Source organism: Myxine glutinosa, chromosome 13 (assembly GCF_964187855.1).
Source record: "Myxine glutinosa chromosome 13, kmMyxGlut1.1, whole genome shotgun sequence".
NCBI lineage: Eukaryota > Metazoa > Chordata > Myxini > Myxiniformes > Myxinidae > Myxine > Myxine glutinosa.
This window is the reverse complement of record NC_136273.1, coordinates 34,743,344-34,756,921: the sequence shown is the minus strand read 5'-3', so window position 1 is coordinate 34,756,921 and position 13,578 is coordinate 34,743,344. Positions and strand designations below refer to the sequence as shown.

At 42.1% G+C, this 13,578-nt stretch overlaps 1 protein-coding gene across 1 annotated transcript in view; it reads left to right on the top strand.

Annotated features, from left to right (window-relative positions):
- The window catches only part of LOC137438833 (regulating synaptic membrane exocytosis protein 2), a 63,679-nt gene that overhangs the window by 34,147 nt on the left and 15,954 nt on the right, over window positions 1-13,578 (top strand). Inside the window, exons 18-23 of the mRNA XM_068134227.2 lie at window positions 4,433-4,513; window positions 7,776-7,885; window positions 8,376-8,494; window positions 9,714-9,880; window positions 12,248-12,409; window positions 13,371-13,578. The exon at window positions 13,371-13,578 is cut by the window's right edge and continues 31 nt beyond it. Coding sequence (XP_067990328.2) covers window positions 4,433-4,513; window positions 7,776-7,885; window positions 8,376-8,494; window positions 9,714-9,880; window positions 12,248-12,409; window positions 13,371-13,578 — 847 coding nt within the window. The remainder of the gene's footprint in view (window positions 1-4,432; window positions 4,514-7,775; window positions 7,886-8,375; window positions 8,495-9,713; window positions 9,881-12,247; window positions 12,410-13,370) is intronic.

The following is a 13,578-nucleotide window of genomic DNA, read 5'->3' as shown; positions in this document are numbered from 1 at the left end:
TCTGCGGTTTTTATTTGGTGGTTTTTCTATGGTTTATAATTTGTGGTTTTTCTTTGGTTTATATTTGGTGGTTTTTCTATGGTTTATATTCGGTGTTTCTATGGTTTTGTATTTGGTGGTTTTTCTTTGGTGTTTTTTTTAAATATTTGGTGGTTTTTCTATGGTTTATATTTGGTGGTTTTTTTATATTTTGTGGTTTTTCTATGGTTTATATTTGGTGTTTTTTCTATGGTTTATATTTGGTGTTTTTTCTATGGTTTATATTTGGTGTTTTTTCTATGGTTTATATTTGGTGTTTTTTCTATGGTTTATATTTCATGTTTGTTCTATGGTATATATTTGGTGTTTTTTTATATGGTTTATATTTGGTGGTTTTTCTATGATTTATATTTGGTGGTTTTTCTTTGGTTTATATTTGGTGTTTTTTCTTATATTTGGTGGTTTTTCTTTGGTTTATATTTGATGTTTTTTCTATGGTTTATATTTGGTGGTTTCTTATTTGGTGGTGGTGGTGGTGGTGCTTTGGGGGTGGGGGGAGTTGGTTTTGGCTGGTTTTATTTTTGTGAAACAACAAAATGTTAAAAAGGTCAAGGTGTCTGAATACTTTCTGAAGGCACTGTAGCTGTAATTACTGCAACCCCAAAACCAAGCACAAGATCACTCGAGTTTGATGTAAAAATATATTTCTCGATCATCATACCCTAATTTTTTTTTTTTATCATATTTATTTTTTATTTTATATATCATACCCTAATTTCTACAAGCGAAGTTACCAATTTTTTCAGTGTACATGTACAGTATGTCAATACTTTTTTCCCAAAAGTCCGGGCTTTGACTTGTACCCAGAATCGACTTATCTATGGTTTAATTTAAGACATCGTAAGATCACGTAAGTCATACACTGCAGCATTTAAGTTGGAAATTGTTAAGTTCACTGAGGAAAATGGTGGCACTGTAATGTGGCTGTGCACAGGAAATACAGTGTCAGCGAGAAATGTGTTCAGCACTGGCGTAGTACTGCAATGTGCTATGAGCCAGTGCTGATGATGATTCTGTAGCTTGTTTTAAATACCGTACCTCTATATGATAACAAGCATGTTGAAAAACTATTTGCTTTCCTAATTTATCCGAAGGGTCGTCCCACAAAGGAATTCAAACAAATACAGATACATTCAAAGTACACCGCCCCCATGCCAAATAATTAAATATCCTACAGCGTGGCATTGCTGGGGCGCCTCCGTCGCCTGGCAATACCGCAGTGCAGCTCATAGAGATTGCATTGGGAGGGAGAGGTGTACACGGATTGATCGATTAATTGCATAAATAAAATCAATAAAAGATTATCATAAAATATTTTCTTAATCAATTGGCTAATGGCATAACTAAACCACTAGTGCTTCATCCGAAGATGTATCTTTTAGAAATTTAATTAAAGAAGTCATTAATAAAAATAAATAAAAATTAATAGATCAATAAATAATTAATCGATTAAATGATTAATCAATAAATCAAAAATATCCTTTATAGTCACATTACTTGGTCACTGTCATGTCCAAATATTAGCTTCCTAGCTCAAAAGGTGCCTGAGATATTGCCCGGATGAGAAAGAAAATAAATAAATGATTAATAATAAATAAATAAATAAAAAATCATAAAAAATTTAATAGTTAAAATTGGCTCATAGAATACATAAACCACCACCATTTCATCTGAATCTGTAACTTAAATAAATAATAATTAAGTCATTCGTTGAATAATTGAATAATTAATCGATTAATTAAATAATCAATAAATCAAAAATACCCTTTACAGCCAAATCACTTGGTCATTGTCATATCCAAATACGAGCTCCCTAGCTCAAAAGGTGCCTGAAATATTGCCCAGAGGAGAAATAAAATTAATAAATAATTAATGATGAAAATAAATAAATAATAATCATTAAAAAATGAAATAATTAATCAATTCGCTAATAGAACACGTAAAGCAACACCATTTCATCAGAATCTGTAACTTAAAAAAAAAAATTCGTCATTAATTGAATAATTAAATAATTCATCGATTAATTGATTAATTGATTAATCAATAAATCAAAAATATATTTTACAGCCAAATCACGTTGTCATTGGCATGTCCAAATATCATCCTAGCTCAAAAGGTGCCTGAGATCATGGCCAGAAGAGAAAGGAAATAAATAAGTACTTAATTAATCGCTAATAATTAAATAACTCATCAATTAATTGATTAATCAAAAAACAAAAAATACAGTTTTGACAAAGTACCTCCTCACTATTGTGCCGAAATTTCAGCTTCCTAGCTCAAAGGATAGCTGAGATATTGCCCGGACAACCAAGAAAACAAGAAAGAAAGCAAGAAAACAACCAGAGTGAAAACTGAGTACTCCCTTTCAGCGTGCGTCATTGCCGAGCCCCCTTCGGTGCCCAGCAATGACGATTTGCAATGCCTGGAGATGGCATAGGAAAGGTGCGGTGTACAACAACCAGAGTGAAAACTGAGTACTCCCTTTCAGCGTGCGTCACTGCCGAGCCCCCTTCGGTGCCCGGCAATGACGTTATGCAGCGCCTGGAGATGGCATAGGAAAGGTGCGGTGTACAATAATGTGGACAAAACAGCTCATTAATGTTTATGGCCCTGGAAGTTCCGTGCAAAGTGATGCGTTGTGACAGTGTCAGGGAGGAATTAACACCTCTATTGTTCTGATTGACAGTTTTGCAAAATACCATCATTGATTTTGCTTTGTCTTGTACTCCAAATCGACTTACCTATGAACAAAGAGAAGAACTAGAAGTCAGGCTGAACAGTTTGTTTTGTATCCCACTAATGGGCTGGATCTGGATTCGGATCTGAACCAAAATCGAATCGCTTGTTCTTATCACCAAACCAACTCATTCACCTAGTTCACCTAGTTATAACTAGGTTAACTAGGATATAACTAGTTAATCTAGTTATAAGTTATAACTAGTTATAACTAGTTATTCACCTAGTCATAACTCGTCCACAACTTTTTAAAATATGTTATATTTCGCTTTTCGCCCAATCTCTCAATGGTGAAGAATCACTTAACGATCAAATAATTATTGTATCCGAATCCATATTCAGATCTTCACCAAAATCGAATCGATTCTTCCTTGTCACATACCCAATCTGTCCACCAGGTTTCGTCCAAATCTGTCCACAACTATTTGGGATATCCTGCTATATATCGTTTTTGGCCTTATCTCCTATTTGTGAATAATGAGCTCTCTGCTCACCTTCACTCCTCTTTTCTCCCGCCTCTGGAACAAACTCCCTCACTCTCTTCAATCCCACTCCACCCTCCAGGTCTTTAAAACAGCTGTTCACCACCATCTCTTATCTTCCCCCATCCAAAACCTTGATCTTTTCTACCCCTGCTAATTTCACCCCAATGCCACTTTTTTGAAATACCAACTTCTGTCCTGGAAGTCCTTGGTGTCCTTGTGTTTTATACTTCTCCCCCCCCCCCCCCCCCCCCCTTCCCACGCCTCCTCCCCCCAAGCCCTCTCCCTTCCACACATCTCCCTGCTCTCAAATGTTGTGTTTGTGTGCTTCCCCTTCTCTCCCCATCTTGTTTTCCGCTCCCTCTTTTTATATATTTTGTTTGTCTGGTTGATTTGTTTGTGAAGTAAATGTTAGCTCTTTCACGAGCCTCGATTCAGTATACAAAAAAAAAAAAAAAAAAAAAATCACTTAAAAAATTATAGTAGCCGGATCCGGATCTTCACCAAAATCTAATCATTTAGTCCTTGTCACATACCTCTCTGCCAAATTTTGGCCGAATCCATCCACAACTTTTTGAGATATTTGTTCACAGACAAACAAACAAACAAACAGACACACAAACACACAAACAGACACACAGACACATAGACACACAAACAGACACATAGACACACAAACAGACACATAGACACACAAACAGACACATAGACACACAAACAGACACATAGACACACAAACAGACACATAGACACACAAACAGACACATAGACACACAAACAGACACATAGACACACAAACAGACACACAAACAGACACATACACACAAACAGACACACAAACAGACACACAAACAGACACATGGACACACAAACAGACAGGGGAAAAACATAACCTCCATCCATCTTCGGTAGCGGAGGTAAAAATGGCGAAATTAGCCAATTCGACTTGTACTCCACATCGACTTATAGGCTGAAAAATACGGTCGCCTTTGGTGTTGATTTGAAATTTAAACCATAAAATTTAAACCATTTCTTTCCTACTTTGATACATTGCCATCTTTTGTTTTTGATTCATGTTTCATGTTTTGCATTCCAAATGTTGCTTGTTTGTTTGAAATTTCACACTTCATCGTCTTGTCACCTTTTTGTCTCATCTCTTTTTGGTTGATTTGAAGGTTTTTGCACCATCCTGGGAGGACGTTATTCTCTAAGTGTGGAATTTTAACCAATGGCACAAAGGAACCTGATTCGTGCAGGTGAGGAACAAATTTGCCAATTTCAGGAATGTATCGGCACACCTGGTCTGTCCTTTACCGAAGATTCCAGGGCTTTCTGAGTATTTCCGATTGTTATTATTTTTTTCCGATTGATTCAATTGTTGGCATGACATTGTTCCATGGTGCGCAATTGACATGGAAATCAATAAATTAATGAGGTTAATTAAATAAACAGGCGTTTGGTCATTGTCGGCCTTGACTCAAATGGGCTTTCCTTATCCATTTCTACTTCCTATTTCCAGTGGCAAGTCCAGATGGCAGTTCTTCCAGCTGGCTTGGACATTCATCTATTTTTGGGCATGGTAGAGGAAGGTGCGGGTGGTGGTTGAGGGAGGTTGAAATTTTGTCCCTTTGTGCATGTAACACGTACATGGTCCCTTTGGCCAGTAACGTTGTTCCTGCTTCCTGTGGTAGGGGAGAGAGGGTAGGGAGGGAACATGGTAACCTGCAAGTTAAGAGGGTTGGTTTAGGTTGGCTTAATGGGAGAAGAAAAGATTGATGGTAGGTGACATTGAGATATTGCTGCATCTCCTACTTGAAGTTCTGCAGGGAAGGGTGGAAATGATTCTGCTTCGCTTGTCAAATTTTCAAAAGAAACATTTTGAATGGTCAAACACAATCATAAAACCTGCGGATCAGATGGAGATGAATGCTTAAATGTAGACTATGTAATGAGTGAAAGGTGCTTGGAGGGACAGCAGTTGGAGGGATATTTTTCACCAATAAAGGACAAGCTACCCTTTGGCTGTCATGGTGGCCAATGAGTTTCCAACTTGCCATCTGAGCTGTATCGCTGGGGTTTGAATCCCGCTACAGCGACAAACTGTCACCTTGGTGTCTCGCATGCAGGGCAAGGCATCAATGTGTGAGCCATCCCTTCGATGGACGTCAAACAGGTGCCCTGTTCCGTCTGCTAGCTCAAGGGCCCGTATATGATGGGCCCTTAAGTACTGTGCTCCTAAGACAGCTCATATAATCATGTTCTGTGATAGTTACATAGTTAATTGGTTTCAAATTAAATTATTTTATGTGCCCATATACTGTATCTGTACAATTGAATTCTAGTTTCAGTTTCCTATTCACTTCCTGGCTAGTACACACACCACCAGCTGTGCAACACAGGTGCTAGCTAATTAACATATCGTGCTAAAAGTTAGTTTGAATCGTACACCAAGACTAAACTGCCACCTTGCTTAACCCCACCACAATCTTCCTTTAAAAACACACACTTATCACACAACCCTTAAGATTTATGAGTACACATTTTTATTCACACTTTAGTTACATTGCACGAATTCATTATACACGCCGTTCATTGCTCCAAGACCCAAAGACACCACAACCGGATGGGCACGACTTCACCTCCACCACACAGCTTGCCTGCATTCCTCCTTCATCATCTAGTGACACCACAGATGCTGCAGCCAACCGAGGGGAAAGGCACAAGGAATGGTGGCGGTGGACGACGCTCTCCCTATTCAAACCTCGTTAAAACACTCGAACAACGAGGCGCTAATTGGCCACTGGCGCCTCGTTGACACCTCATTCGCTCCGTTTGCTCATACAAACAATTATAGCTCCCGGCGTTCGCACCTGTGCCTGTAACGTGTCCAGAGAACGAGCCCACATGAAACACACACCAACAGGGGGTGATATTTCAGATATTACCAACGGCTGGAGGGCGGAGTGAGCACAAGTCCTGCTTGAGGTCTTGCGTGTGTGGGAATAACTCTTGGGAGAGCGGGAGTGCGCCAATCGGCAGCGGCATTCAGACCAAGGCTTGTTTTTAATCCAATGTTAAGCCCCGCCCTTGCTAGGCAGTGACTTAGTGTACGTGGTTGGTTTTGGCTAAGGTTCTCCTCTGGTCCTGTGCTCGGTTCGTGGTGCTTCAAAGGTGGATGATCGGGGTTTGAGTGGTGGCACTCATGTTTGGCGGATCAGAGCTGGGAGCTGGAGCATTGGGCACACGGCGCATATGCCATGCAAAGCAAACGTTAGGGCTGAGCCAAGACACACACATACACCCTTTTAAGACTTTCAAACGCTTGGCTCATCTCACACGTTCTTTTTTATCCTTTCTTTGTATTGTTATACTTTGAACGCAGGAGCAACATCGATTGCAAGAGCATCAACGATTAGCGGCTTTGCCGTGGCCATACTCCTCTGACCAATCAATAACGAGCGCGCACCTTTATCAAAATGAGGCACCTTTTTACAGCTTCTTCTCGCACCCCACACACACAACAGCCACCCCCCACGCACCTCGACGCTCAAGCACTCTAGACACCCTCAGTATCCATCCTCTCAAATCCTCTCTTTAGCGTTTGGGTACTGGGAGCACTACGGCCCTCGCCCATTGAGCCAAGAGACCGATATACCTTGTTCTTTCTCTTTATTTCTATACTTGACTTCCTCCATGGATGGGTCTGATTGGGTACCCATGTCTTGTGTATAACTGGTAGGTAAGGTATAGAGGAGCTAAGTCCTGCTTATCATCCATTTTGCCTTAGTGTAAATCGCTGCACCCTTCATTGCTTGCAATTTCCCCCATTTTTGTACATTTCTATTGCCTCCTTTTTCTATTGATTCCCTTTGATGACTATTTGCTTTGTGAATTAAAGTGTTTAAATAGCACAGCACCCCCACATTTTACATTTATACCTTTGCCTTGTACCTAATAAATTCCCTTCTTGTTGAACTCTACTTCCGATCTGTCTGTGTTCATCTTTTCCCCATTGGTCCAGAACTGCCCACAAATAGGTTAGTCTGGGAGGTTATAATTCCCCATGTAATTGGCTCTAATCCAAGTCCAGTGTGCACTAGCGGTTGCTCACCCACCCCAATTAAGATCGAATTAAGATAAGATTAGTGCACAACCAAGGGCGCGTCCCCTAGCTGGGAGACCACGTTACCTCCAGGTAAATAGTAATTGTATGGAGGACGCTGGACCATGTGGTTGACTAATTGGTACTTGCGGTTGCCTAGCAACCCGCCGTGACACAAAGTTATTCGTGCACGGTGGCATCAAGCCCGGTACACACACACACACACACACACACACACACACACACACACACACACACACACACACACACACACACACACACACACACCTACCTAGCCTGATCAGACCTAGTATGCAATTTGGGTTTGCTGTGAGATTGAGTCGATAAATGCCAAATACCATATTTTGATTGATGATTTCTCCTGATTATTTTTGACCCTTCATTTTAATGGGCAGATTGAATCACCAAAGCAGCGTGGGACTCGACACATCTAGTGGCACACCGGCCGGTGGGCGCAGGGGGCGACAGCTGCCCCAGGTGCCAACAAAGAGCAGCTCGGAGCGTGGTAAGCAATTGCAGTAACTCGGGATACAGTCACAATGTTTTGTACAGTCACAATTGCAGTGTCGATCTGACCATAAAATTAACAAAGCTTAAAACCAAATATTATGTGCCAAATTTTAGGATTGAGGGGTCCTAGGCTGATAGGGGTTGCCACAGAAAAGCCCTATCTGTTTGGGGTTGCCCCAAGGAGACTCACCCCATATTTTTGGGGTCGGCCCAGAGAGACCCCATATGTTTGTGGTCTCTCCGAGGAGACCTTATTTGTTTAGGGGGCATCCCAAAAAGACCCCATATGTTTGGAGTCATGCATGGGAGGCTTTGAGTGTTCGTGGTCTCCCTGGGGTTGGGGCAGCCCTATATGTTCAGGCTCACTCCTTTAAGATGCCCTGGAACTGTTTGGGGGATGCCTTTGTTGATCGGTGTTGCTCTTGGGTAGAAATACTTTGAAGTTAGCCAGGAGTTGGCTGTGCACATTTTCCCTTTTGTTGCAGTCCTGCCAGCCCTAGCAGATGTTGAAGAAAGAAAGCAACAAATGGTGATGAAAATGAACAAGTATCAACAACATAAAGGGTCATTGAGTGCAGATGGAGAACCAATTCAACAGTACAAAGTAAGGCCTAAGTGTACGCTGTCTGCACCGATATGTACTTCCTGTACAGTTTTTTTCGGATAGTTTACACATGATATGTACAGGTAGTCATTGCACTCAATGGGTTTTAATGATTAGTCAATTCCTTCTCAAGTTTCCATGAAATTTTTTTTTATTCATCTGGCATGTACACCTGGTGTAGCCTGGTGTTGGGCTAGCGGCTAGGGTGCCAGCTTAGGATCCTAGGATCCTGGGTTCGAATCCGGTCGATCGCTGAATTAACGCCAGGGGGTTGACTCAGCCTGTCATCCTTCCGAGGTCGGCTAATTGACTACCAGTTCACTGGTAATTCCCTGTTTGTCGTAAAAGGCGACAAAAAGGGTTGGCGGCAGGAAGGGCATCCGGCCGTAAAACATTGCTTCAAAAAGGGGACCAACAAAAACAACAACAACCACGGTGCCCGAAAAAGGCCAACCCCCGCTTTGCGGGGAAAAATGGCCTCTAAGGGTTTTTTTTTTGTTTTTTTGGCATGTACATCTCATGTCTCATGTCTACAAAGAACTGGAGCGAAGTTGATGGTGCGCCATCGCAAATCCCCATGCTTTTCACCTAAAGGCAAAGTTATATAAAGTTCACCGGAATTGACTCAATATCAAATTTTGAATTACGTTTATTTTTTCCCATTTTTACCACTGTGACCACACGTTCCCACCCCTTGAGGCATGAACCTTGGGGGTGAAAAGGTCAAATACCAAAAAAAGAAAATTACTGGCACATTTTAAAACATTTTTTGATGAAACATTATATGCAATCGGCATTGAGGGACGCATGAAATATGTAACAATTTTTTGGGATTTGACCCGCGGTTCATGCCCCAGCCGTGGGGAATATAGGTCACAGGAGTTAAAACGGGGAAAAAAATATTTACCTTGAAATTTGATAATTGGATCATTCCTGGTGGATGCCATCTTTCAACTTTGCTGTAGTTCAATTTAATTTTGGCCATGAACTGCAAGTTATCCAATACTTACGCCACACTTCTTTTACACAAAAAAGTCACAATTCCAGGACGACGTGTCATCGGTCTTTGTTCTGGTTGCCATTGTGCTCTTTCTGTTGTTATTAACTTTTCAATTGCATTTTGTTGTGGCACATTGCCATTTCTAGCAACACCTTGTGTAGATTATGCAGCCGTTGCACTCTTTGCGAACTAATGTGTGTTTTCAAAACGTGTTTCAAGGTCTTCAGGGAGAGGCGGCTCGGTTCGGATGTCGTTTCACGAAAATCGTCGGACAGCGACGTGAGTGACTTGTCTGCGCATTCACAGGCAAGCAGCCTGTCACGATTGAGCAACACCACTTACCTGTCCGTGCAGTCTGAGAGACCACGTGGTACACGCAATATCAGGTATTTGGCAATAGTACGACAATAATGGTACAAGGCCCACCTCGTTGTCAAAGTATACAAGTCAAGTAACTATTTCCACAATACGCAACTTTCAAAATGACGTATGCATGCTAAATTAGGCCTTGTGTGCATATGCTGTATGCGTGTTTACAATGTTTTGGCTTGGTTTGCAGCGCACTTTTACCCTGACGTTACTAGCACAAAATATGTGATTCATCTCATCTTCTAAACATAATTTTCAGTATTTAGATGAAAGAGTGGCTATTTTGAGATAAATAACCATAATTATTGTGTTCCTGAATGTAAATCGAACTCATGGAAATATAGGAAAGATGAGAAATATCCGTGGATGATAGGAGTCGGGTTCATACCATTTCCTGTTAATACAATTAGCTAGCGGCAGCAGTGGTGAAAAGGAACATGGACACACACACCAATGGGTGCGTCTCCTTTTACCAATTGATGCAAAAATCTGGTATATTTATCTTGTGGCCCCGGAACCAAACAAAAATATATATACCCACTTGTAACGACACTCACAGCCCATACAACACTCATTCCCACCCCCCACTCTCCCTTCTCTCCTCCTCCCAAACATCGTTCGCTCTTTCACGAGCCTCGATCTTGTATACAAAAAACAACAACAAAAAAAAATCGTTAATAGTAAATGTCATTTTAAAATTACCCTGTGCATCGAGAAGCCCCAGACATGACCTTCCCATCGGTGTCGGGCAAGTTGATCAGGAAGTTCTCCAACTGTTCCGGTGTGCAGAGGCACACCTCTTTCTAGCAGGTATGTTTACAAGTAGTTTTGGCATCTTTAAAAGTTTTTTCCATCGTTTTATTCTACAATCCATATTTCAGAGACATCAAATATGGCGGGGCCCCCTGATTTACTTCGTTACTAGGGTTTTCTGCACATGCATGCCGAGCCATCTGAGGCAGATTACGTCATTTTGAAAGTCGCATATTGTCTTTCAACATTGGGTGATAAAATGTCAAATAAAGACAAAATTGCAATACACACACATGAGTATATATTGCCTTGTATCTATGAGATGACTTGGACCTTCTCTGTACCAAAAGCAGTACAAGATAGAGCCAAGGCCCACATTTTCATTTATTGAACCCAAAGCCGACATCCTCATCCTTTGTATATATGAGGCTGGAGACCCGTACCATTAACATAGTATTGGGGTGCTCCCAACAAGTTGTGAAAAGTTTCCATGGCTCACAACAAATCCTGGACAGGTCGCTATTCTGTTCCACGAGTGAGGAAATTCCCTCCTCAGGCAGTCTTTGGAATCGACCCCACCACAGTGAGGGCAATGTAACAAGGCCTTAGCCACCCCACCACCAAGCTGCATTGCAATAAAATTATGTTTGTGGTAGACTTGTACTTGACTCTCTGTTGGAGAGTTTGTTTGAACTCGTAACCAATTTGTGGCTTTATGGGAACATCTCGGTGCAATTTCCATGCAAGACCAGGAAAAACAGACCCACTTTTATGCTGCAGATTACACCATCACTCCCACCAAAAGATACTATATGATGTTTGAAATGCAGACATGTTGACAATTTGGGATTGACGTTGCATAGCACAAAATCTCGCTCGGCCACATGGCTTGTGCGGTCAATTTTTCATGGTGTGACCTGGTTCTGACGAGACTCAAGTCGGCTACATGACCTGTGGGTTCCATTTTCTGTGGTGTCAACCTGGTTCCTGCGAGACCCAGGTGAATAAAACATAGTAAGACCATGAGGTTGTAAAAATTGCCTAATGGCTCGATCTATCAGAATGGAATTTGCATTTAGAAGGTCAAGTTGAGTCTCACAATCCCAATTTGGTCGAAACTTTGCTCCAATTCCTGCACATCTGGGAGGTGTTGCACAGGTAATCCGTCATTGTATGAACCCATATTAGAAGTTGACTCTTTCCACCGAGCAAAAGTGGCCACATAACACAGGTATGATGCATCTCTATTTTAAATTGTAAAATACCCAACAAATGTGTGATTAAAGAGATTGCTGTGTAAAACAAGACCCACTTGATGCACATTTTGGCTTTATTTTGTCAACGACCACAAATCGGACACAGACATTTAGAATGTACAAATCTTATCGTTTGTAGACACACCCGCTCGGCTTCGGTTGATTTTTCCATGGCTATTGTGTTTCTTTGGCAACGTATGCTTCCGCTCTTCATTGCTTTTTTATTTGTGCCCTGTGAGTTTTGGTTAAAAACTTTTTCTTTGCACTATTCTCGAAGCTTTGCTCATGTGCACACCTTTTGCCGTGACCTCTTCCCCAACCCTCCCCACTCCGCACGGCCTCACCCCTCTCCCCATCCGACCGATCTGGGGTTAGGCCTCTGCCTCGCGCCGAGACTTTGGCGAAGCCAGAACTGGGAGATAGGGATGAACAGAATGGGCAGCAGGAGCCTGGGCAGGGTATAAAGGACAATGGAGTTCCAGAAGTACCAGCTCAGCCCGACGGATTGCCGAGACATGGCTCTGAAAATGATGTCAGGTAACCAGGCCTCCAACTTGTTACGTCAATACCTGCTGCTCACCACTGCTTTTGCTTCCTGCCGCTTGCTGTCATACATGTGGGTGATTGCATAGCCCCGGTCCATTGCCTTGCACTCGCCAGTGGAAATGTATATTGTGTATGTTATTTGTTTTTGCGCTATGCAAAGGCACAGCCAATGAAAAAAGGACGAAAACAATCTAATTGGAAACCACCTCTGAGGTGCACCGAAAGGCCCCACGAAAGGCCCCACTAGTTACCAGTGAGTCGGTGTTGAAGATTGAGAGTGAGGGTTTGATCCTTTAGGTGTCAATTTCGCCAGTGTCCGACCTACCTATGCGATGGTCTGGAAGAACGGGTGAAACGGAGTGTTTCGGAAGTTAGTCTGAGAGACCAAATGAAATGTCATCCAAATACAACGTTTGATTAATCTTGGAAATTAAAAATATTTTCTCCTTTTTGGTTGCCATTGCCTTTGCCTAAATAAAAACCGCATCTCCTTATACATTCACGTGCGCTCATACATCCGCTCACAAGAGCACTCCCACGTCCAAGTACCCATGCGCTCTTCCACACACACTCACTTGAATACTCTCACTTTCGCACGCACGTGCTCACCTGCCCACATGTATGATTCTATGCCTGAGTTGTATTGTACATTCGTTTTTTTGTGCGAAGATAATATACTTTGTGAAAGTAGGCCATTTTCCTGCCTTCTGTGCCAGTTATAAAAAAAATTTGTACAGTACCATAGTTTGTCGCCATTATTACAAACGCACTAATGGTGGATGGCATGTACCAGTGTTATTTCCAATCAAACGTTTTATTCATATTTAAGTTTCCTGTTCTTTGAGCACTCTTTGGTATCGTGATTATTCACAATGCATTGGCTCAAGTTCCATTAATGTTACTCATTCCTCTCCGTACTCGCATCTCTCCGGCACGCCTCCTTGTGCTGCAGCCTTTTCATGTCAAAGATGCAGAGCCGACAAGCCGGCCTGTCAGGCCACAGTGTGCCCAAGAGCTCAAGCGTCAGCGGCGACATGTATGGCTCTGAGCGACATGACGGCAGCCAGTCAGACACGGGGCTCGGCGGCGAGGGGTCCACTAAGCTCCGCCGCTCCAGTTTTGGAGCGAAGGTGGTGGCCATAGTGGGCTTGTCTCGACGC